Raw genomic sequence first — 26,351 nt, forward strand, 5'->3', positions numbered from 1 at the left:
GGCCGGTGGACCACGCATTCATCCAGGGCATCATCGGAGACGTGGTTATGCTCATCGAGACCCCGGTGGACTGGATCTTCTTGAGGACCGCCGCCGAATTTTGGGATCCCGAGCACGCAGTATTCAATTTCCAGGGGACGGAGTTAGCCCCTACAATCGAGGAGTACACAGCAATCATCCAGAGGCCTACGTCCACGATCCACGGCATCTTCGTGCCTAATCCGTTCACAACCGTCCCTGGTCAACTCTCCACTCTTCTCCACATACCGGCTCAAGACATCCACGAGGAGCTTCATCAAAGGTGGGATCAAGGCATCCGGATCGCATGGCTCTCCGATTGGACGCTCCTCCGTGCAATGACGCCTACAATGGCTTCCTATCAGCGCGATGCTTGCCATGGATTCCTACTCTTGGTCTTTGGCACCCTCTTGTTTTCGTACTCGCCGAACCTTATTGACGGGGCTATAGCCCAAGTCGTCCTCCAAGCGGTGGGAGGCCATAGTTACGTGGAGGCTTTGTTAGCCGAGACCGTCCGGTCTCTTGACTATGTTAGGGAGGTTCGGCGCGGCAGGATGAGGGGATCCCCGCACCTACTTCAGATTTGGCTTCTCGCCCACATCCGCCCCTTTTGCTCATCACATCCGTTCTCCTACATTGCCGACGAGCGTTCGCTGATCGAGCGCTTGGTACCGGTTATCCCACCTCCCGAGCACAGTTTCTCGGAATGGAGGCGTTTTTGGCGTGAGTTGACGCTCGCACGCTTCCTATGGGTCGCTCGATGGAACCCCGGCAGCCCCATGATCATGGGATGTCCTGGAATTGTAGGAGTCCCCCTTTTCAGCCATTTGGGGAGCACACTCATATTCCCCGGCCGGGTAATTAGACAACTCGGCGACCTGCAGGACATTCCCGCCGAGGCGAACCGTCTACCTTTCCGCATTCAGTGGGCCGACTCTACATCCACGGCCCCCGCAAGATTCCTACAGATCCGAGAGATTCGCCGCCAACGGGACGCTAGCATCATACAGCGTCTATACTTCCCCGAACACCCCACCGACGACGAGCGAGTATTCTCCGCCACATCAGTGTACGTGGCTCGGTTCTATGCACGGGGATTGGCATCGCCGCAACTGTCCCGTGCCGCCCCGACTCCCCGCGCTGCATCCACCCTCGCCCCCGAAGCCGAAAGTTCCACCCAAGCAGCCATGCACGCGGAGCTACGGGCCATCAGGGAGGAACGGGATAGGCTCTGTTGCAAGCTTGTTGACTCCCGCACAGAGGTCGCGGACTACAGGGAGCTTCAGACAGAGTTGACTCGAGCACGCGCCTGGGTCGCACACCTAGATCGGGAGATGGCCCGCTTGAGCGCGGAGTTGGATCGGGTGCACAAAAGGGCGCGCAACCTCGCCCACCCCTAGGATTAGCAGACGCGCCCATTTTTGCCCTCGCTCGGACCTACGCTGCTTTCGAGCGGCCACCGAGCGCAAAGGGATGCCGGTTTTACGTTTATATTCCTTTCTTTTCCGTCGTATGTTTTATTTTGTAAAACTATGGAATCCGAAGCTAATCAATGTATTTTGAAAACATTAGTATTTTGAAAACTCATGCATCTCATACATCTTGTCATTTTACTTATCCCGCACTTATCGTTCGAGATATCGGTGTTTGTCCTTACACATTCTTGGAATCTAGGTGATCACAACTGGCGTCACACCGTTACCCGACTCGTCAACGTCTCAGAATGGCGGAAGAAAATCGAGTCGACATCTCCGAGGAAGTCAACCCGCCGGCTCCGGCCCTCTCTCAACCGCTTCCAACGCATGCTCCGCCGCCTCCAACTCCTGCAGGCATGCTCCCGGCATACTCGGGCGCCCCTCCTACGCACCTCCAGCCCCCGGCGTCTTTAGGAGCACCCCTTGCACGGGCCTCACAGACGTCCTCCGCCTTCGACGACCAAGCCCGCATCGCGGCACTCGAGGGCACGGTCAATCAAATGGCCACCAACATGGCAGAGTTGTTGGCCCTACTCAGGGGACCAAACCGCGCATCCTCGAGCTCCACGCCTCCGTCGGGACAAGGACCAACAGCCGACCCGACTCCTTGGGTCCCACAGACTCAGGCTCCGGAAAACGTGGAGGTGCCCGTGCCGCCCACACTGCATACGTCTGTAGCTCCCCCTTTCATCAGCTCATATCCGCCACCACCGGCCCCCACGGCCGTCCCTCTCCCACCGGCGACGTTCCTGTCCTCGGAGCAGGTCTTGCCCGCGCCTCCTCCTGTCTCTATACCGGTCCCAGCGACGGCCTACATGATACCTCCGCAGGTGGTTTTCCCGGCGTCCAGTGCGCCTGCTCCAACTCATCTTCAGATCACGGAGCTTCCTCCCTATCCGTCTCTACAGCCCCATGCCGGCTTCTCCTACCAGGCGCCACCCCCCATAAACACCACCTTCCACGAACTAGGGCACACCGACCCATGCGGCCCAATTCGCCTCACCGACGCACTTCTTCCCCGAGGCCGATGCCAAACAGGAGCGTAGGTTGAAGCGAATGGAGGAAACGATACGGGCCCTGCAAGTGAACGATGTTCGTCCCGATGCTCGCTATGGTGACTGTAGCCTATTCCCGGGCATGCGTCTGCCCCCGAAGTTCAAGGTTCCAGAGTTCAAGACCTATGAAGGCACGACGGATCCACGCCACCACCTCCGCCATTACCGAGGGAAGATGCTGCAGTATTGGGAATACGAGGAATTTGTCATCCACTCCTTCCAGGATAGCCTGTCAGGATCGGTCCTCGATTGGTTCATGTCGCTAAAGGCCGAAGACATCCCGACGTGGGAGGACCTCTCTCGGAAGTTCACCGACCAGTACTAGTATTGCGCAGAAACGCCTCCCACCCTTTTGGAACTAAGCACGAAAGAAATGGCGCGGGGCCAAAAGTTTAAGGAGTATGCTGCCAAGTGGCGGGCCTAAGCAGCAAAGCACATCCCTCCGATCAGCGAGGCGCAACAGATCCAGTTGTTCCACTCCACGCTGAGAGGAGTGTACTATTCACACCTGTTGGCGCACACTTCGTCGTTCTCCGACCTCATCGAGGCCGGGAAAAAGCTGGATTTGGGAATCAAGCTCGGAAGAATGGAGGACCCCACCAACAAAGGAGAGGAGTCATCAAAGAAGGCTCCCGCGGCGCCGTCATCTTCTAGCGGGAGGAGAGCGAAAGAAGTTTCGGTGACTCTCACGACCGCACCGACCACCGCTCCTACCTACTTCCCCCCGCCTCCACAGCGCCAACTTCAGTCAATCTACTATTCAGCCCCACCGGTCCCATCGCCGACGACCTCACAGTCAAACGACCACTTTGCGCCTGCCCCCGCTGAGCCCTCTCAATCCAGGCCCCTGGTGTCGAGAACTCCTCCATCGGGGCAACAAAATCCCACTTCGCAGGGTCAACAGGCTGGCGGAGAGCCAAGCCGACCCCGCAAACAATACTCGCCGCTGCCTGCTCCTCTCTCTCACATATATCGGCAACTCTTGGCGGGAAATCAAATTCGGCCGATATCCCCGGGTCCGAACTTCGACCCATCCGTCCAGGATCAATCCAAGCGCTGCAAATATCATCAGGGCGCGCCGGGGCACACTCTCGACAATTGTTGGAGGCTGAGGGACGAAATTCAGAGGAGGATCGACAGCAACCGACTCACTTTCAACGCTGTCAGACCTCCAAATGTGTAGGCCAACCCCCTCCCGGACCATAGGCCGAGCTCGGGGCCATCCATCAACATGATCTCTATATGCGTCTCGGAGAGGGACGAAGAAGCGTAGGAGAATCCCCCTCCCTTCGTGATCAATTACACTCCCGAAGAACTCACGGTCGGGTTCACGGGACACGTAGCCTCGCCGGCCCCATTCGTCGTTGACGTCCCCGCTCGGGAGCCGTACTCAGATAGCAAGGTCCCCTGGACCTACGAAGGAAGCATCGGGAGCATCGAACAGCAATTCAGTGTCATGGGGTTGACACGCTCGGGACGGGTATATGAGAGCCCGACGGCCAAGAACAAAGGGAAAGCGCTCGCCGTTGAATACGGAGCGACGCCCGAAAGCTCACCTTTCCCGTCCAAGAAGGTGACCGAGGAGGAAGCCGAAGCTTTCATGAAGATCGTGAAGGCAAGTGAATACAAGGTGGTCGAACAAATGGCCAAATCCCCGGCCCACATCTCATTGCTTGCCCTCCTCCTCGGCTCGGAACCTCACCGAGAGGCCCTCCTCCGAGTACTGACCGCGGCACAAGTGCCGAAGGAAATGCCCCCGGACAGAATAAAGGAGACGATCGGGTCCATCTTTTCCAACACTATCTCGTTCTCGGACGACGAGCTCTCGTCCGAGGGTTGGTCACATTCACGGGCGTTGCACATTGTCTGCAAGTGCAACAATTACATCATCGGCTGGGTCATGATTGACAACGGGTCCGCCCTCAACGTTTGCCCGGTGACCACCCTGAAACAAATGAATGTGGACCTTAACCGGGTCCGCCCAAGCAAAACAGCGGTCCGAGCCTTCGACGGCTCTCGTAGGGAGGTGAACGGGGAGATCGACCTCCTCATAGACGTTGGCCCGTGCTCGTTCAGCATCACGTTCCAGGTGCTTGACATCCCGAACGCATTCAGCCTGTTGCTCGGGAGGCCTTGGATCCACGCGGCCGGCGCCGTCCCCTCTTCTCTGCATCAACGGCTAAAGTTCATCGTCGAAGAGAAGCTCATCACGGTGAAAGGAGAGGAGGATTACGCCATCTACAAGGAGACGGCGGTGCCCTACATCAGCATTGGGGACGATGAAAACCTCCCGTTCCACTCCTTCGAAACCATCTCCGTCATCCGAGACTACGAAGAAAGTAAACCATCCCGCGCCGACCGCATGATAGGGAAGGTTCTTCTGCGCAACAACTATATTCCTGGCACCGGCCTTGGGGCGCGCGGACAAGGGATCAGCCGCCCCATTGAGATTGAGGAGTACAAACACAGGAGGGGACTCGGCTTTCGCCCCTCCTGTCATGAGATCATCGAGGCCTGCAAGGGCAACCATCTTCATCGCCTCGTCGCGTACTATGGGAGGCTCAACAGGGGCGCTTCAGTCCCCCCACTATCTCACTTCTTCCCCGGGCCCTCACACACCATAGGAGGCACCCTTGACGGCCCTTCCTCGGACTCCGACGACACTCCTGCCACTCCGTCAGCCGTGTACGCCGTCACCGAGGAGATTCCTTCAGGGGTTCACATCCGCTTGGCGCAGGAAAACGAGGAGCTAGACAATTGGACCTCAGTCCCGCGCTACTCGGCTGTGATTGCCGATGTGTAAGGCTTATCTATATATAAGATGTTCCCCGCGTGTCGGCATAGCCATGCGCCACACGACGGGAGAGGGGTTTCTATTATGGCTTCTTGTCCACAACATTAATGAAATCTCTCACGCATTTTTTTGAATTCCCTTGCATTCTTTCTCCCTCTCCTATTCTCCATTTCGCAGCACTATAAAATTTTCTAAGACGATTCTCTCGAATTTCCAGGCTCCACTCGAATCCAAATCCTCGATGCTTCGATGCGAACCTATCCCGAGAGCAACTCGGTGAGCCTCAACCCGTATACTTTGGGGAAGGGCTCCCCGAGGATGGTCAAGTGCCCGAGATAGAAGAGAGTTTGCGTCGCCTCGAAAACCATCAAATCACCTCGGTCGAGCCAACGGAGGAGATCAACGTGGGCACCGAAGAAGAGCCTCGCACCTTGAAGATTGGGACAGCTCTCGACCTTACACATCGAACCCGGATGATCGACTTCCTGAAGGGATATCAGGAGGTCTTTGCCTGGTCTTACGCCGATATGCCCGGCTTAGACCCCTCGATAGTCGAACACTTTCTCCCGCTCAACACCGAGAAATTCCCACCCAAACGGCAACAGTTGCGACGACAACGGGCTAGCCTTCTCCTCCGCATCAAGGAGGAAGTCGTCAAGCAGATCAACGCGGGGTTCCTCGAGGTCTGCAATTATTCCGAGTGGGTGGTGAACATTGTGCTAGTGGAAAAGAAGGACGGAAGGGTCCGAGTCTGCGTTGACTACCGAGATCTCAATAAGGCCAGCCCTAAAGACAACTTCCCCTTGCCGCACATCGACGTCCTAGTCGACAATACGGCACGCCACGCCCAATTCTCTTTCATGGACGGCTTCTCCGGATACAATCAGATCCGAATGGCCGAGAAGGACAAACTCAAGACGACGTTCACTACGATGTGGGGAACCTTTTGCTACCGCGTTATGCCTTTCGGCCTCAAGAATGCAGGGACAACTTATCAGAGGGCTATGGTCACACTATTCCACGACATGATGCACAAGGAAGTTGAGGTATATGTTGACGACATGATCGCCAAGTCCAAAGAAGGAGAAGACCACCTCGTCAACCTGAAGCGCCTTTTCGACCGCCTAAAAGAATACAAACTCCGGCTCAATCCGGCAAAGTGCACATTCGGCGCCCGGTCAGGAAAACTACTGGGATTCGTGGTCAGTGAGCGCGGTATCGAGGTAGACCCAGATAAAGTCAAGGCGATCAAAGAGCTTCCCCCGCCGTCGACGGTCCGGGAGGTGCGCGGCTTCTTGGGGAGACTGAATAACATTGCACGCTTCATTGCGAACCTGACGGATAAGTGCCAACCGCTCTTTCACTTGCTCCGCAAAAATGCAGCGATGGAATGGGACCACGAGTGCCAAAAGGCCATTGACACCATCAAGGCCTACCTAATTCAGCCGCTGATATTGGTACCACCTGTGCCGAATCGGCCCCTCATTTTGTACCTCACAGTGCGCCGACAGTCCTTAGGGTGCATGCTGGGGCAAGAAGACGAGTCAACGAGCACGGAAAGGGCGATATACTACTTGAGCAAGAAGTTCACCGAAGGGGAATCCAATTACCCAGAGATCGAGAAGATGTGTTGCGCGTTGGTATGGGTCATGCAAAGGCTCCGACAGTACACACTCTATCACACGATCCGCTTATTGTCGAAAGCGGACCCCATGCGGTATTTGCTCGATAGCCCCTCCTCCATGAGGAACATCGCAAAATGGCGCTGCCAGTTAACAGAATACGACATAGAGTACGTGCCTCACACATCTGTCAAGGGGCAAGCGATTGCCAACCACCTAGCAGAATTCCCGATCGATGACGACACGCCGATCAACACTGACTTTCCGGATGAAGGAATCCTCCAGGTGGATGAAGAGAAAGAGAAACCGACGTGGAAAATGTATTTTGACGGGGCCGTCAATTCCGTGGGATCTGGAGTTGGGGCAGTCTTGATATCCCCGGACGGGCGCCATTATCCGGTCGCGGCAAAAGTGGATTTCTCCTGTACCAACAATGTAGCCGAGTACGAGGCGTGCATTCTCGGTCTGCAAGCGGCGATCAATTTCGAGGTGAAGGAGTTAGAGGTGTTCGGCGATTCCATGCTCACAATCTTCCAAACGTTGGGACAATGGAAGACGAAAGACGTGAAGTTAGTCCCGTATCACGAATACCTTGAGGAATTGGCGAAGAATTTCGAGAAGATCTCGTTCACCTACACTCCACGCGCAAAGAACCAATTCGCTGAAGCACTTTCGACACTTGCATCCATGGCGAGTATCTCAGAGGGGAACATCGTCGAACCTCTCGAAATCGAAGTGGCCAGACGCCCGGCCCACTGCAACGCGATCGAAGCGTCCGAAGCAAAGCCGTGGTATGAGGACATCAAGAACTTCATGCAAACGGGCCATTATCCCCCGTTCGCCAATCGCCGCGATCGAAAGACGCTTAGGCGCCTTGCGATGCACTACTTTCTGAGCGGCGAGATACTATATTGCCGTTCCTTTGATTCCACGCTACTCCGATGCATTGACGAGCACGAGTCACGGCTCCTCATGGAGGAGGTACATGGAGGAAATTGCGGGCCCCACATGAATGGCCTTATGCTCGCCAAAAAGATCATGCGCTTAGGCTATTATTGGTCCACCATGGAGACTGACTGCGTGAAGCACGTCAGGCACTGCCACCGATATCAAGTCTACGCCGATCAGATCAAAGCGCCCCCCAACGAACTGCGCCCCATGACAGCACCATGGCCTTTTTCGATGTGGGGAATGGATGTGATTGGCCCGATCAACCCCAAAGAGTCTAACGGGCATATGTTCATTTTGGTGGCGATCGATTACTTCATCAAATGGATCGAGGCCATCACTCTTGCGTCAGTCACCGCAAAGGCCGTGGCCCGTTTTCTTAGACGCGACGTCATCGCCGGTACGGAGTCCCCGCCACAATTATCACGGACAATGCCAAGAACCTGAACAACAAGGTTATCGATGAGCTCTGTGCACAATTCAAAATCCGACACCGCAACTCCACCCCGTACCGTCCCCAAATGAACGGAGCGGTGGAAGCGGCGAATAAGAACATCAAAAAGATCATCGAAAAAATGACGGTGAACTACAAGGATTGGCACGAGATGCTCCCCTATGCACTCTTGGCGTACCGGACATCCATACGGACCTCAACCGGGGCAACCCCGTACTCCCTAGTCTATGGCATGGAGGCCGTCCTCCCAATCGAGGTGGAGATCCCCTCCATGAGGATTCTCGCCGAGGCCGAACTTGCAGAAGCGGAGTGGGCAAAACAGCGATACGAGCAACTGAACCTCATCGATGAAAAGAGGCTGAAGGCACTGTGCCACGGACAGTGCTACTAGCAAAGAATGGCTCGAGCCTTTAACGCAAGAGTCCGCCACCGCGATTTCAACCCCGGCGACCTCGTTTTGAGGAAGGTCCTACACGTCACGCCGGACTCTCGAGGGAAGTTCTTGTACAAATACGACGGCCCCTTCGTCGTCAAAGAGGTTTTCTCCGGAGGAGCGGTCATTCTGAGCGATATGGACGGCACCGAAAACGCCCTCCCCGTCAACGCCGACGCCATCAAGAGGTATTATCCCTGAGTGCATGTATGCGTTTTACTTTTTTGTCATTCGCCGGGCTCCGTGCCCTATTCATTGTAAGACATTTCTGTTCTCGTGGACAAGCGTTAATTCCCACCATTTGTCCAACATTAAGCTTTCTTGAGAGAAAAAAAAATAAACTTTCCCGCTAGGTCGAAGACCTCTTCGAGGCGGCCTAGGCAAAAGCTAGGGAACGAGTAGCACGACTTAAAATCCCGTAAAGGGGAGTCGCGACAAAAGTAGAGCATAAATCATTTCCTCGCTAGGTCGAAAACCCCTTCGGGGCGGCCTAGGCAAAAGTTAGAGGACCCGAGAGGTGCGGTCTCACCCGGACACGGGAACCACAGCAAAAGGGGAGCACGCATGTGAGAAAGATCAAATAAAGCACCCCGCTAATTCATCACGCATTTTGCGGCCTAGGCAAAAGTTAGGGGACAATTTCGGCTCGACCACGAAAGAATAGCAACACTTCTCCGTGAAGCTGCACCGAGTAGTGGTTCGGCATTCTCCAACGCAAGCAAACTCTCTTCGACTCTCCAGGCTCGAGACTCGCCCTGGAATGGGGTCGAATTGACGTATCCTTGATTTGGAGGATCCCATAAGATCCCTCCCATTACCTTTATGCACATAATTCTACGGGTTATTCGTCTCAGAAAAGCCATTCTTCGATAGGGACGCGGCCGCCCTCCAAATGGCCACCAATGTCATGTCCCCAACACATCTTTACATAGATTCCTTTACGCGTCGTAGTCCAAACGATTTCACGCGGCTAACATCCTTTGTAGGCTTCTCTTTCCCCTGTGCAGGTGCGATCAGGAACCCCAGGGGACGCTCCCCGTCGACGGATTCACGTCTGCCTCATGTGGCAAGCCGTGTGCTCGAAGACTTGGGAATCGTCGAGGGATGCGCCGCACCGCCCAAATCGACGGTGTTCAGAGAAAGGACGAGCGATAAGAGATCATCATTAGTCGCCGCACATGAAGCAATCCATATCCAAACGCCAAGCAAGCCCTGTCGCCTGACGCTTTACGCGATCCTCGAGTAAGTGTCTCGAGTCTATCTCAGTTTTTAAATTCCTGTCTCGGATCCACCCCGATTTCAACTTCCTGTTTCGGGTCCATCCCGGCTTTTAAATTACAGTTCAGGTCTATCCCGGCTTTTAATTTCCAGTTCAGGTCTATCCTGGCCTCTCGGGTCCATCCCGGCTTTTAAATTCCAGTTCAGGTCTATCTTGGCCCCTCGGGTCCATCCCGGCTTTTAATTTCCAGTTCAGGTCTATCCTGGCCCCTCGGGTCCATCCCGGCTTTTAATTTCCAGTTCAGGTCTATCCTGGCCCCTCGGGTCCATCCCGGCTTTTAAATTCCAGTTCAGGTCTATCCTGGCCCCTCGAGTCCATCCCGGCTTTTAAATTCCAGTTCAGGTCTATCCTGGCCCCTCGGGTCCATCCCGGCTTTTAAATTCCAGTTCAGGTCTATCCTGGCCCTTCGGGTCCATCCCGGCTTTTAAATTTCTGTTCAGGACTATCCTGGCCCCTGGGGTCCATCCCGGCTTTTAAATTTCCAGTTCAGGTCTATCCTGGCCCCTCGGGTCCATCCCGGCTTTTAAATTTCCAGTTCAGGTCTATCCTGGCCCCTCGGGTCTATCTCGGCTTTTAATTTCCAGTTCAGGTCTATCCTGGCCCCTCGGGTCCATCCCGGCTTTTAAATTCCAGTTCAGGTCTATCCTGGCCCCTCGGGTCCATCCCGGCTTTTAAATTCCAGTTCAGGTCTATCCTGGCCCCTCGGGTCCATCCCGGCTTTTAAATTTCAGTTCAGGTCTATCCTGGCCCCTCGGGTCCATCCCGGCTTTTAAATTTCTAGTTCAGGTCTATTCTGGCCCCTCGGGTCCATCCCGGCTTTTAAATTTCCAGTTCAGGTCTATCCTGGCCCCTCGGGTCCATCCCGGCTTTTAAATTCCAGTTCACGTCTATCCTGGCCCTTCGGGTCCATCCCGGCTTTTAAATTTCTGTTCAGGTCTATCCTGGCCCCTCAGGTCCATCCCGGCTTTTAAATTTCCAGTTCAGGTCTATCCTGGCCCCTCGGGTCCATCCCGGCTTTTAAATTTCCAGTTCAGGTCTATCCTGGCCCCTCGGGTCCATCACGGCATTTAAATTTCTGTTCAGGTCTATCCTGGCCCCTCGAGTCAATCCCGGCATTTAAATTCCATGTTCAGGTTTATCCGGCTTTCTTGCGGGTCTATCCCGGTTCATTTCGGGTCCACCCCGGTCTTAATTTCCAGCGCAATATCCTGACATGTCCAAGCAAGGTACGAGTAGCCATGGGGGAAAACGGTATCAGAGTTGTCGCCGGGCCCAAAAAGGGGGTGCTTATTATGGTCTTTGGCTACATCCTCTAACCGAGCATGCAACCAAAGAGGGACAGACTGTCAGCACCCCATTTTGGCCCACCGGCTTCCTGCACGAGAATCCCCGATCAAAGCCCGGGTTACTATTCATCTCCCGGCAATCAGAGGCAAACATGCGGGCACAGAGTCATAAACCACAGAAGAAGAGCTGGGTCCATTAGAAAAGCCGAAGAGAGCAGTCGGAAGAATTTACAGACGAAGAACCCCGAAAACGACGGAGCTGGCACTGTGGCACTATTCATCATCGAGTCACCGAAGCACCGAAAGGTGCCCAATATGGGACTCCAAAAATCTCTCTCAGTGCCAAAGTAACCAATGACACGTCCGGATGCATTTCCGGGGCAAACCACATGAGCCGGGACACCCTGATCTCTCACGGACGCCATTTCTAACAGAGCTCCCGGGGTCCGACCCGCTGACAAGTAAACGGCACCCGGAAACGGGCCTACAGGCACCCAAGGACCACCAAGGTCGGAGAACAAGCCTCAGATGACCTTCCGGAACTCGACTTGGTTTCCCGAGGGACGTTCCGGTGGTCACGAACGTCTCCCGGCGAGCCTTCGGGGCACGTCCACGAAAAACAGAGATCACAACGATCCCCGAGCACCTCACAACGAGCCCCGAGCACCTCAAGACATTCAGGGAATACTGAGAAAACCCCGGTCAAAGCCTCTACGTCTTCCCGGGCCAACGGTCCCCGACCGAGGGCAACGAGCCAATGATCCTTCACGGGGCAAAAGGATCGCCAGAACGAATGTCAGGGTGCACAAAGAACAATTAGGGACTGGGGAACACTAAACTCCGTTCCGAACGTCCAAACAGGGCAAAACCGACTCTCGAGGCGCCGAGTCACCCGAACGTTCGTTCATACGACGCATGGCGACATTAGGCTCATTCAAATCCTCGTCGTTCAAGCATTCCAAATCTTCAAATTAATTAGACATCGGAGGTCGAATGCGAGCTCAATCAAGTTTCAAGCATTTTCCGGCTTTTCTCTCGATCGAATAGGACCCACAGCTCAGCCAAGCCGAGCCGTCAAGCCGCGGCTCAACCCCAAGCCACGGCTCAACCCTCGGCTCCGACGAGACAGCCCCAAGCCGCGGCTAATCCCCTTGGCCGGCGGCTCCAAGGAGGCTTCCTCCTTCCCTCCACCACAAATTCAAATCTTCTTACACATCCATCACTTCCTCTTACACATCCATCACACCCATCACTCTCCTTTGCCTTCCCCTACACTCAACAAGACTATTTCCCCTCCCTAATCCCTTCTTGAAATTCGGCAGCCCACTAAGCCCCTCCTAAGCACACTTAACTTTCTCTAATTGTCCCATTAAGCTCCCCTTTATAAGCCCTTGCACCATTAATTTTAATCACTTCTTCATTCTCACTCTCTCTCAAGCCAATCTCTCTCAAGAATCCTCTCAAACTCCAGCCCACTCCCACTCACTCGTCTAGCCCTTGCCAAGGCCGAAACAGGCCAAAATCATCGGAAAACCACCCGGTATTCCGGTGACCACCCGACCCGACTTAAACCAAAAATCACCAAACTCCCTAGCCTACATATTTTCCACCCCCTAAGTTCATTTCCGGGCTTAGATTTTCGATTCGAAGCCTCCTACATCACGTTCCAGCCGTGAAGAGAGTCGGGTCCCGAATCCCCTAGCCATGCGCGCCGGACTTCATTCACGTGCCATTTTCCCCCACGACTTCGACGAGTCGTGCCATCACCTTCAAAGGGTTCCTCACAACCCTCACCCTCTCCCGTGAAGAGGTGGTCACGGTCCGAGGGCCGATCAACTGCGCACAACCTCCGTGCATCCGTTTCTCTCTTACCGGGTTCAACACGTTTTTACCGAACTTTCTCTCATATTTTCGGGTTTGTTCAGGTCTTGGCACGTTCGGGTCTGCCCACGGTCGTCTAGATCTACCTCTTAGGAGTTCAACGAGCCCGATCTCACGACGTGCCGTGCCCGGAGCAAGCGTGCCGACTCGTTTCCCCGAAACTGCCACGGTAGCCTCCTCTCGGGTCCGTTAACCCGTAACGCTCAAACCGAGTCTAGCGACTCCCAAGGCCACTTCCCCGACTCTTCTCCTCGTGCAACGAGACTAGGTAACATTCCTCTACAACTTAGAGAAGTTAGGATCTTCGATGCTTGCTTATATGAGATGTTTACATGGTTTAAATAAGTCGGATGCATGAAAGCTTGCCCTTTTCCTTCGGATCTACGTCCCCCATGCATTTTCATGCACGCACGTCCACCATGTCACGTTCATATGTCCATATGATGCTTGTGCCGTGAAGGGAAAGGGTTAGAATCGAGGTAGGGAAGACACTCAAGCCACGGTCAGACCTTGGGAGCCCACGGCCTAGTCCAAAGGAGGGGACCCGTGGGCTCTATTGGTCCCTCCGGGGCTTGATCGGCCTCCTCTTCCTCGAAACTTGTCGGTTCCCGTATTATCATCATTGTTCGTTGCACAAGGTTTATTAGCATGGTGGGAACAAGCTTAGATCGGGATCGAAGAACCCCCCTTGACTCGTGTAAGCCATGAGGACTCACGGCCATCCTTGGAGAATTATGGCCGAGAGTCCCCTTGGACCACACGGGTCTAGGGTGGTTTCTCCCTTTCCGAAATGAGCCGGTTCCCGCGTTTCTCGCTTTCCCATCGTATGAGTCGACGCCGTTTTTATGGATTTCGTTATATTACGTGCTATATGTACTTGTTTGGGTGTTTGTTTGCATTTAAGAGGCCTTGACGGCGTCGATTTTCTTTTGTTTTATTGAAATAGATTTCGTTCTTGAGTTTAAGCGTATTATGCATGTAAGGTATGATTGGAATCGTCCCTTGGAATTGATTGTATCCGTGTCTTATATTTCTCGTTATTCACATGATAATTGGAAGATAGATACGTCAATTTTGAGTAACCCCCCATCAAAACCGGGATAACTATATGAAATCACTACCATCGAATAATTTTACAAATGGGATGAATGGGGTGTATCATTCGATTAATTAAATCACTTGGACTAAATAATTGGGTGAACCGATCCTTAATTCGTAAACGCATCGATGATTCACGGAACGGCGAGAATGCCCTTCTCCATCAAAATTCACGATTTCAAAATACCGAGGCACGTGACACGAATAGAATTGATGTCTAGTGAGTACTCACGTGCCATGACTCGGGTCCGGGCCCAATTTGAGGCGGCCCGAGTCGTGGTACGAGAGTCCTTCTTAGACTCCTTCGTGTGACGCGATCTCCAATTTATACACGAACATCACAATTTTATCATCCAAGGGCATAATCGTCTTTCCGTGATCCATCGATACCCTAGGCGCTAGGGAGTCGGAAACACCTCGATCTATGGACGGAAAGGGGCAACTCGTCCGGGTGCGAGTCTCATTCGCACGGCCCATTCCGTCCACTTTCGATGTTTCTATCTTCCTATTGTAGATTCGGTGGGGAGCATTTTATTTCAGTTATAAAACACAAAGAACCGGACTAATCATACATCCGGCCCAATCAAACACTAGGTAATGGATAGGCGGAATGATAGATTCCAAATCTAGAGTCAAAACACGAGTTTGGCTAATTCGATGAAACTGCAGTGACACTCAACTGAATAAGGGTCATAAAACAAACACATACATGTAATCAGCTTAGAACAGTATCCTAGCCCTCCCTCAATGTTTGCCTAGGTTAGATGCATTGTTTGCCAATCAACCCCGGTTAATAACTGATTAAATCACGTACATTCGACTTAATACATTACTTATCTGTATTCACCGACAATTGTCAGTTGTTGTCTGTATTGTGTCAGTTTTATCAGTTTTCTTCTGCTTTGTCTTTGCATATGATGATTTATTGCGGTTCAGGCCCGAGCCCATAGGTCACGTGTTGCACGGGGTCCAACGCCCCAAATCACCGAACACGAGGTCCAACGTCTCTTAACTCACCGAGTGCGTGCAATCCGAGTGCGGAATGGGATCTAGCCTCGATTCACCGTTACACTCCGAATGTGGCCTATGTGGAAGGCGGATTTGGATTGAGCGCGTGAAACGGATTTAGATATCACCCGGGAGCTCGATTGGTCCATCGGATATAGTGGGAACTGACCGGTTCTCCCGAGAACCGTTGGATCAATCGGACCCGACCCCCGGCTCCTCGAGCCCGCATTGCCTTAATTTGTTTATCGGTCAGTTAAAACACTCGGTGAGCCGGAGCGGAATATTGGCCCAACGCAAACCGATCGGGATCCATTTACTTATTCAGTTAATCTTTGTAATTATTCGAGAGAACATTGTGAGGGTTTTATTTGTATATTCACTCAGTAACTTGTAAGGATCCCCGATCGGTGAGCAAGAGGTCCAAGTGCTGGATTGGTTAAGTTGGTCTATCGCCACCAAAGGGTGAGTAAGCTTGGATACTTGTGGTTCTGGTTCACGCAGGGAATCGACCATCACGGTTCGATGAACTGTAACGCTAAGATAGTGAACTGACTCCTCGATGCACAAGCCTACTCATCTTTCGGACTCTTGGCCCAACTTGATCAATTCATCGAATTTACGGTGTCAAAACGGGCAAGTCGAGCGCAACTCTAAATCACGCAGTAAATAAACAAAATGGCGAGCCTAGCAAGCTAGAGTACCAAAAGGGCGTGCGGGATATAGGCCCGCACGTAATAGAACCCCCGAATTCAGAATTTCCGGTTCCGTACGACCATTGCCTTAGCATTTAGGTGTACCCCGTACCCCTAGACCCGGGTAACTTGCCGGCCCTCGACCTTCGGGTCATAAAATGGCAAGTGGCGACTCCTTCTCACGTGCGTCCGTCGCGCGTCCTCGGGAAGGTGGACACTCCCAAGTCGCGTTTGCTTAGGCGCGCGCATGCGTGCCCCGACGAGATGAAATTCGGGTGCGCACAACAGCCCAAGGGCATAACCGTCATTTTGTGATCCGCTGATATCCTAGGCGTTAAGGAGACCGAAACACCACGATCTATATATAGAAAGGGGCAGCCCGTTCGGGTGCGAGTTTCATTCGCATGGCCCATTTCATCCACTTTCGGTGTTTCTATCCTCTTACCGTAAATTCAGAAGTTAGCATTAGTATTTCTGTCACAAAACATATAAAATCGGATTAATCATGCATTTGACTTAATCAAACATTAGATAATGGCTAGGCGGAACACTAGGTTCCAAATATAGAGTCAAAATACGAGTTTGGCATATTCAGTGAAGCCACAGTGATTTTCACGAAATGAAATCTTAAAAACAAACTCACACATGTAATTGGCCTAGAACCATATCCTAGCCCATCTCTTTGCTTGCCTAAGTTAGATACATTGTTTGATAATTAACCTCGGTTAATAACTGATTAAATCACGTACATTCGGCCTAATACAGCACTTGTCTGTAATTGTCTGTATTTGTCTGTTTCCATCCGTTTTTCATTCGTTTTATCAGTTTTCTTCTATTTTCCATTCACTTTTGTTGATTTGTCACGGTTCGGGTCTGAACCCTCAGGATACGTAATACACGGGGTCCAACGCCCCAAATCACCGAACACGAGGTCCAACGCCTCCTAACTCACTGAACGCGTGCAACTCGAGTGCGGAATGGGATCTAGCCTTGAGTCACCATCACACTTCAAGTATGGCTTATGTGGAAGGCGATTTGGATTGGATGTGTGAATCGCAGTTAGATATCACCTGGGAGCTCGATCGGTCCGACGATTTCAGTAAGAATCAATCGATTCTTCTATCACCCGTCGGTATGATCGAACCCGACCCCCGTCTCTTTTAGCCCGCGTTGCTTTAATTTATTTATCGGTCATTCAAAACACACGGTGAGCCAGAGCGGAATATTGACCCAATGCGAGCTGATCGGTGATTCATTTATTCAATTGTAATTTGTATTTCTTTGAGAGAACATTGTAAGGAACTTTATTTGTATATTCACTTGTAAAGATCCCCGATCGGCGAGCGAGAGGTCCGAGTGTCGAATCGGTTAAGTTGGTTTATTGTTACCAAGAGATGAGTAAGCTCGAACACTCGTGGTCTCGGTTTGCGCAGGGAATCGACCATCACGGTTCGACGAACTGTAACGCGAAGATAGTGAACCGATTTCTCGAGACGCAAGCCTACTTTTCTCTCGGGGCCTTGGCCCAACTTGATCAATTCATCAACTTTACGGTGTCAAAATGGGCTAGTCAAGTGCAACCCTAAGTCACGCGGTAAATAAACAAAACGGCAAGCCTAGCAAACTAGAGTACCAAAAGGGCGTGTGGGATATAGACCCGCACGTAATAGAACCCTCGAATTCGGAATTTCCGGTTCCGTATGACCATTGTCTTAGCATTTAGGTGTACCTTGTACCCCTAGACTCGGGCGACTCAACGGCCCTCGACCTACGGGTCGTAAACAGTAAGTGGCGACTCCTTCTCACGCGGGTCCGTCGCGCGTCCCCGGAAAGGTGAACACTCCTAAGCCACGTTGCATAGGCGCGCGCATGCGTGCCCCGACGAGATTAAATTCTGGTGCGCACAACTTGGCGACTCCACTGGGGACGGCTAGAGGGTTTGGGCTCGATTCCGTTTGATTGCTTGCATGTTTATTTATCGCTTTCTGTACATTTATTTCGCGCACATTTATTTTACGTACTTGCATCGCATCATTCTAGCGGGTTTCTAGGTACCTCGTCTGAAATCCCGCGGGCGCCAAAATAGGAAGCTAGGTTAGTCAGAGGTTCCGAGTAAGGGAACGGATCGAGTCGGCTGTGCCACCGATTCGGCCCCCAAAGATTCTTGCTCGATTTCGAGGAATTCACACCCTTGAGTCGAGGGCCCCCATGCATAGATAGCACGGTCCCTGTAGCACCGAACCATGCATCGTGCTATGCCTCCATGCAAGCCTTCAACCCGACGCCGACAACAGTCCATCGAGTCAGCCTGCGAGCCATTTGAGTCTTTTCCATTTCAAGAGCGATGTACATGTAATTTCTATTAAGCCGTGGGCATTTACTCTCTTCGCACACATGCATCATGCAATTTTCAAAAATTAGGATGTCATTCATGTTGACGAGTCCTCGGCGGATTTTCCTGTCGTCTTGGTAAGGGACGCCTTGCTCGGCCTCCTGCCCGCGCCTCGAGAGAGTCTGCCAACACACGAGGACCTCATCGACCCGCCACAGAATGCGAATGGCGTATATTCCGAGACAACATGATCGACCTCATCAACACTAGGTTCGATCACTGAGAGGTCGCTGAGAGATGAGGAACTCGCCGGCCAACCACCTTAGAGGGAGCTCTCCCAAACCCGTGCCAAGATGCAGAGACGCGGTCAGGAGCTCGCTTGAGCGAACGCCGCCCTGGAGAGGTCTAGGAAGAGGGCTCGTGGAGGACCATACATGCATTATAGGATAGATATCTTCACAGGGCCCTCACCTATAACCAGTGCTTTCCGAGGCTGCGCTCGCTCAAACTCCGAGTGTGGTGGAAGATCAGCTTAGGACTTTATTTTACAAGATTTACATTGCACTTTAGACCTTTCGAGTCAATGTAAATGACAATATTAGCTTTTGAAAATATGCGCATCATATACATTCTATTCATTTACTATTTCGCATAACAACTAACATCCCACCATACAAGTGAGTGAGGACCTCTTTCGCAGGTAGACCGACCACGACCTTCATCCTCCCTCCATGGCAAGGCGAGCCATGGCCCGAGGACCGATCCACCTTCCTAAGCAAAGCTAGCTTCTCACTAATCCAGCGCAGCCAAACGTCATCGCTTAACCGAGCACACCTCTCTTCGTGCAATCGAGCACATCCACCAGCACAATCGAGTGTGTCCTTCAGCGTCATGCGAGCATGCCTCCACCGTATCCATGCACACACCCTCGACGCGCTCGCACGACGCCTACCAGGCTAGTTCAATCCCCTGCACCCTTACGCTGAAATCGCAAATATAGGTTGTTCCTTCATTGTTCCCCTTTTCCCATTGCAGGAAATAACTGACAAGAAGGCAATCTGAATCCCAAACGACCACAATCAGGATAATGAACACTCTCTATCCCACTTTTAGAATTTCGACATTGAGTCCCGACCCTCCCTCCGCAAAAGATCACAAGTGACAGCTCCGACTAACAGAGCATGGCCCTGCCCACCCGCCGCAAAAATAATTTGCACGATTGCATCTCCGACTGGAGAATGGACCCACCCCACCCTCCGCAATGACCATCAACCAGCCACCGGGGTAACACGCACTCTTCCTTAAACTCTCTTTTATATTTATATGCATTCATAAATGGGTTCCCGGCATGAACAAACCCTTCTAGTGGCACTAGGACCGTCCCAAAGACGCCCTATTGATTCTGTCAGACCTGTTCAACTCGCCTGTCCTCTTGGGACCCGGCTCCTTGAGCCTTCCCTAGAACGGCTGCGTATGCCAACCCGGAATCGGAAAAAGTACAACTATGCGGTCCCCAGTCACGGTCTGACCGCTCCAAGGTGGTGATGATTACACTCCCAGAATTGAGTGTCCCCCACGCGCGGCACCCCATGAGTCGCGCGTTGAATGAAGGAATTTCTCATGGGTCCACCTTACATTTCTTACCACATATTCCACCGCATAATCGCTTAATGCATCATCCTTTTTGTCATCATTCACAGGGACACGCCGGTCGTGGAAGAAGAGCAATGCGCGGGTTTACACCTCCTCGAGAACTCCTATCGGGTCTTTCTTCCTATACTTCAGTAAGGAAGGGCCCGACAAGGAGGTACCCTCTATGAAGCCGACGACAATAGCATCTGAACGAGCCGCATGCCTTCAGCTCAACCGTCTCAATCGACAAACAAGCATGCCTATTAGCTTCGAGAGCACACCTCTCCAGCGTACAACTGATGCTGGAGCCACAAGCACGATCGGGGATGATGATTGTACAAGGCGCCCACCACAGGTCACATTAACAATGAAAATCGGGGCATTCACATTCATCATTCACACTGAGATCACCTCGAACATCATCCGGCCGTCCAAGCAACGTACACTGGGGCATCCCCGGTTGAAGCTCGCGACAAAGCGACCTCGGCAAGCGACGTACACTGGGGCACCCATGGTTAAAGTTCGCCCTGAGGTTGCCATAGTGGGTCACTCCAACAAACGATACTGGAACGCTCCTAGTCATCCGCATCAAGAAGGGGCATCTTCCACAGCAAGCATCAGGAAAACCTCGGCCACACACTCCCTAGAGCAATTTTGCATTTTCTTTCTCTAGACAATAGGGGGAAATCACTTGTAAAGATTGCAAGGACGAAGAACACGTAATTCAGCTTCCGAATGCATGAAGAACAAACACTGAGTCTCTGCGAGGCAAAGCGCATCAAAGCACCCGCAACAACGAAAAAGTCGGGAAAAGTAAAACAAATACATGTGGACACGATACAAACCCCAGCTGCAAGAAAAAAAACAACGCGAAAAGAAGCCGGAAAAACCCGCCAATGAAGAGAGAGAGAAAAGATGCGGGAAAAACCCGCCAATGAACAAAACAAGGCACCGCCGAGTTATAAAACTCCAGCACCGCCAATTCGAAGAAGAAATCAACAAACCCCGGCAAAAAGGGGGAGCAGCAGACGCAACTCCTCGACGGAGACAGAACGTAACGCACTCGGAGGGCGAATTATTCGAACCCTTCGCCCTTGCAAACTCGAGAGACAAAAGAATCAAGCCCGCTAGGTCGAAAACCCCCTTTGGGGGCGACCTAGGCAAAAACTAGGGCAAAAGAGAGGCACGACCGGAAACCCCTTGTGGGCGGCCGTGGCAAAAGGAGAGCTCATCCCCTTTAGGTTGAGAGGCACGACCCCGAGGCGGGTGACCGTAAAAAAGGAGAGTAAAATGAGAGATAAACAAAACAGTCACCCTGGGCTTTCGCACACTGCGCGGACCAGGGATCCCCGAGGGAAATGGCCAGGTTATCTACTCCAACACGATCCCCGATCGGCTCTCCTACCTAACTCAACCGTCCAAGGCGGATTCTTCTTCAAGCACGGCGGGCGACCAAGCACGCAATCCAAACAGTTCAAGAAAGCCAACACCAACCGAAGGACGGAAGAGAAGGGGGGTACATCTCACGGTAGGAGTGAACCCGTGTATCCTTTCAGCCTTGGGCAACGTGCTCCCCAAGCTTTCTCTTTTCTCTTTGTCATTGCACAACTCCAAAATGGGTCACAGCCACCCTTCAATCGGCTACCACAAAACCAAAATTCTAGACATTTCTTTCCGGGAGTCTAATCATAACACTCTGGAAATGACTAGACAGAGATCTGACCAAATTTGAACAAAAATTCCCCATGCGGGTTACAAATGCAGCCGCCCTACTGCACCTTGATGAGAAGGGTTCCTAAGCTCACGGGCGCGTCGAACAACCGATAGAGCCGCTTGGGCACCTTTGAGAACATCTCGATATGCCCATGCAAGGCCAACAGGAGCCTCGGAGGCCTCACATCGAGGCCTTTCAAAGCGGGACCCCCATTCGCATCACCAAAGCAAAAACTCTCCACGAGTCCCCCAAGCGACCCGAAACTGAAGAGCATGCGTCGCAAACACTTCCTTTTACCTGTGCTTACAAATCGCTAGTAATCCCATGACTTACTAATGATGTCAAGATCACAGGTACAACAAACACAAGAACTATGGCGGACTCTAATTTCCGACCCCTTGGGATACGTAGGCGCTCCACCCCAGAGCTCGAGTCCCACATTACAAGGCTGGGGCATCCCCAACAAACAGGCAACCGCCCCAACAGCGAGACCAGTCTCCGGCAAATCAATGCCTTCGCGGTCGCATACCTGAAGCCATTGTTAAACAAATTCTTAATCGTGCAACAAATGGCGATCGATGCCAACCACTGTGTCCCCACGGCAGAACACCCGCGATAGTTACTGCTTTCCTGACTTCGTGTCCAGTACTTCGAGTCCATCTTTACAACTTTCCGGATTTCGCGTCCAAATTTACTAATTTTCGGACTTTGCGTCCACATTTAATACTTTCTGGACTCCGCGTCCTCATTTACTGCTTTTTGGACTCCGCATCCACGGACTTCGCGTCCACATTTACTGCTTTTCACGGGCTTCGGCCTGGCAATTTACAGCTTTCCACGGGCTTCGGCCTAGCACTTTACTACTTTCCACGGGCCTCGCCCTGGCAATTTACAGCTTTCCACAGGGCTTCGGCCTAGCACTTTACTGCTTTTTACGGGTTTCGGCCTAGCACTTTATAGCTTTCCACGGGCTTCGGCCTGGCAATTTACAGCTTTCCACGGGCTTCGGCCTAGCACTTTACTGTTTTCCACGGGCTTCGACCTAGCACTTTACAGCTTTCCACGGGCCTCGGCCTAGCAATTTACAACTTTCCACGGGCTTCGGCCTAGCACTTTACTGCTTTTCACGGGTTTTGGCCTAGCACTTTACCGCTTTCCCCGGGTTTCGGCCTGGCAATTTACAGCTTTTCACAGGCTTCGGCCTAGCACTTTACTGTTTTCCACGGGCCATTGGCCTAGCACTTTACAGCTTTCCACGAGCTTCAGCCTGGCAATTTACAGCTTTCCACGAGCTTCAGCCTGGCAATTTACAGCTTTCCACGGGCTTCGGCCTAGCACTTTACTGTTTTTCACGGGCCTCGGCCTAGCACTTTACAGCTTTCCACGGGCTACGGCCTAGCACTTTACTGTTTTCTACGGGTTTCGGCCTAGCACTTTACTGCTTTCCACGGGCTTCGGCCTAGCACTTTGTAGCTTTCCACGGGTTTCGGCCTAGCACTTTCCTGCTTTCCACGGGCCTCGGCCTAACAATTTACAGCTTTCCACGGGCTTCGGCCTGGCAATTTACAGCTTTCCACGGGCTTCGGCCTAGCACTTTACCGCTTTCCACGGGCTTCGGCCTAACACTTTACAGCTTTCCGCGGGCTTCGACCTAGCACTTTACAGCTTTCCACGGGCTTCGGCCTAGTAATTTAATGCTTTCCACGGGCTTCGGCCTAGTGATTCACTGCGGGCTAAGACCTCCTCATCCACCATATCATAGTCTTCACCTCTCAATCATGCTACTATCTTGTGACAGGTTCGTGCACTCACACATTCTCCCCAAATATCTAACGCGAGAGGGCGAGCTACTACAGAGAGTGACAACAAGACGGTCGTCGGGACCAAAAAAGGGATGCTTCTCATGATCTCTGGTTACCTCCTCTAATCGTGCATGCAATCAAAGAGGGGCAAGCTGTCAGCACCCCATTTTGGTCCACCGGCTCCAATAGAAGACTTTCGATCAAAGCTCAGGTCACTATTCACGATCGGTAAACCGGAGGCGAACATGCTGGCACGAAGTCATGAATTACAGGAGAGAAGCAGGGTCCACTAGAAAAGCACAGGAGGGCAATCGGAAGAGTAAACAGATGACGAGCCCCGAAGCAACAGGAGCTGGCATTATGATACTATTCATCACCGGATCACCGAAGCGTCGGAAGGTATCCAATATGGGACTCTAAAAATCCCTCTTGGTGCCAAAGTGACCAATGGCACATCCAGGCGCATTACAGAAGCATCCTGCTTAAGCCGGGGCACTCCCGAACATTTACAAACGCCTTCTTGACGGGCCCCGAGAGGCTCGATTCACGAATAGATAAACGGCACCCGGAAACAGGCCTACACACACCCAAGGACCACCAGGACAAAGGAACAAGTTTTAGACTGCCTTTCCGAGTTCGTCTTGGTCTCCCGAGTGGATCCCGACTCGGAGAAAGGGCCCCTTTTTGCATAGAAACGTGGCCAAAGACCCTTTTAATGAACCGTCAGTGCACGAAATCCGCGCCAACCAATCTCGAGGACCTCAAGGCCTAGGAAAACGAACCCTAATCACATTGCACAATCCATTTAGGTTTTCCGAGTACCATTCCAGTAACAAAAGGGCCCCTTTCACGGTGAATCTTGTGCTCAGAGCTCATTCGGGAAAATGTTGACATCCGAGCTTTGCACGACCCACTCCCAACAACCCCTAGGGGCTAGGAAATCATTTCGGTTCGGACCAAGCAAGTCATACCGATCTCCCGAGTGACGTTTCAATGGTCACGAACGCCTCCCGACAAGCTTTCGGGACTCATTTTTGACAAACGGAGATCACAGTGGTCTCCGAACACATCAGAACACTCGAGAAACACTGAGAAGGCCCCGTTCGCGGATTCTCAGGTCATCTCCGGTTATCGATCTCCAACCGGGGTCGGCAAGTAAACCGTTTCGCTCAATGCGTAAAATACACCGGTGTGAGCCTTACAACACGCAGAAGTGCAAATAGGCGTCATAAGCGGACAATTTCGCTCCGATCATCTAAACAGAGCAAAACCGGCTTTCGAGTCCCCGAGTCATCCGAGCATTCGCTTTCAAGAAGCATGTCAATATTAGGCTCGTTCAAATCGCGTTCGTGCGCACATTGATAATTCGTCGTTCAAGTGAACCACGGAAATCGAATGCACGATCAATCGAGTCCCGAGCTTCTTCCGGCTTTCTTTCTAGTCAAGTGGGACCCTTGAGCTAGCCAAGCCGAGCCGAGCCGAGCCAAGCCAAGCCGCAAGCCATGGCTTCTCTCTAGGGGTGGCTAAAAGCAAGCCAACTCTCCCCCATCCACCCATTTCAAAATATCTCTTACACCCCATCACTTCTCTTCTTCCATCCATCACCTCCCATCAACTTTTCAAGACAACTTCCCCTCCCTAATCCCTCTTAAAAATTCTGATGCCCTAAGCACCCCCCTCTAATTGCACTTAATTTCACTTATTTTGCATCATTAGCCTTCCAATATAAGCCTCTCGGGTCATTAAGTTAATCACAACTTACCATCCATTCTCTCTCAAGCTCTCTCACTCTAGAAAATCCTCTCAAGCCCCTTAGAGCTCAGCATTTTTCAGAAATTAGTCTAGCTTTCCCTCAGCCGGAAACCAAGGCAAAATTGCCGGAAAACTCAACCGTTTTCTGGCGATCGCCACTCAACCCGAACCAAACTTGACCAAACTTTATATCCCACATGTATTCGACCTCCCAAGTCCATTTCCGGTGTTAGTTTAAGCATTTGAAGCTTTCAGCATGCAGTTCCAGCCCAGTCCAGAATTGGGTCCCTAGGGAGTTTCCCGGTTTCTAGGCGAGTTCTTCATTCCCGACTTATCCGAGCCTCAAACAAACTTCATACCCACATGTATTCGACCTCCCGAGTCCATTTCCAGTGTTAGTTTCGTGATTCGGAGCCTCCAGCATCCCGTTCCAGCCCAGTCCAGATTCGGGTCCCTAGGGAGTTTCCCGGTTTCTAGGCGAGTTCTTTCTTCCCGACTTATCCGAGCCTCAAACAAACTTCAAACCACACATGTATTCGACCTCTCAAGTCCATTTCCGGCCTTAGATTTTCATTTGGAAGCTTCCAGCAGTCTGTTTTGCCCATGTCCAGAATCGGGCTCCCTAGACGGTTTCACGGCTTCCCGGGCTTCTCCGACGCCATTCTTTCCCACGACCATGGCGAGTCGTACCATCACTTTCTAAGGGTTCCTCATGACCCTCACTCTCCCCCTGACGAGGTGGTCACGTGCCGAGAGCCGCTCAATCGCGCAAGAGCGCCCTTTTTCAATCTTTTCCTTTACCGGGTTTCCACAGTTTTTTTATCGGTTTCTCTTTGCATTTCCGGTTGAAATCAGCCATGCGCATGCCACAAGCTGGTCACGAACACCAAGAGCAGTCCCTTAGGAGACGGAGGAACTCGAGCCAGCTTGGTGCAACACCCGGAGCCCCCTTTGCAGCCGTTTCCACCCAAACAGCCCAGTCGGGTCTGTCCCTCTAATTTTTTTTCTGACCGGAACTTTGCAGGAGCATACAGGTCAGCTCGGGTTGAATGTCACTATGAACCACCTATCACCAT

General features: G+C 52.2%; 2 protein-coding genes across 2 annotated transcripts in view; one reads left to right on the forward strand and one right to left on the reverse strand.

The window, feature by feature from the left end:
• The first annotated feature begins 7,054 nt into the window (after positions 1–7,054).
• On the forward strand, positions 7,055–9,954 carry LOC116209049. The gene is made up of 3 exons (XM_031542613.1): positions 7,055–7,468; positions 7,520–8,058; positions 9,807–9,954. Exons 1-3 carry the CDS (start codon positions 7,055–7,057, stop codon positions 9,952–9,954), a joined length of 1,101 nt encoding a protein of 366 aa, XP_031398473.1.
• Positions 9,955–19,352: 9,398 nt separating this feature from the next.
• LOC116209050 overlaps positions 19,353–26,351 on the reverse strand; it is a 107,957-nt gene continuing 100,958 nt past the window's right edge. Inside the window, exon 2 of the mRNA XM_031542614.1 lies at positions 19,353–19,433. Within this exon, the coding sequence (XP_031398474.1) occupies positions 19,353–19,433 (81 nt within the window). The remainder of the gene's footprint in view (positions 19,434–26,351) is intronic.

This window comes from Punica granatum, chromosome 5 (genome assembly GCF_007655135.1).
Source record: "Punica granatum isolate Tunisia-2019 chromosome 5, ASM765513v2, whole genome shotgun sequence".
NCBI classification, from domain to species: Eukaryota; Viridiplantae; Streptophyta; class Magnoliopsida; order Myrtales; family Lythraceae; genus Punica; species Punica granatum.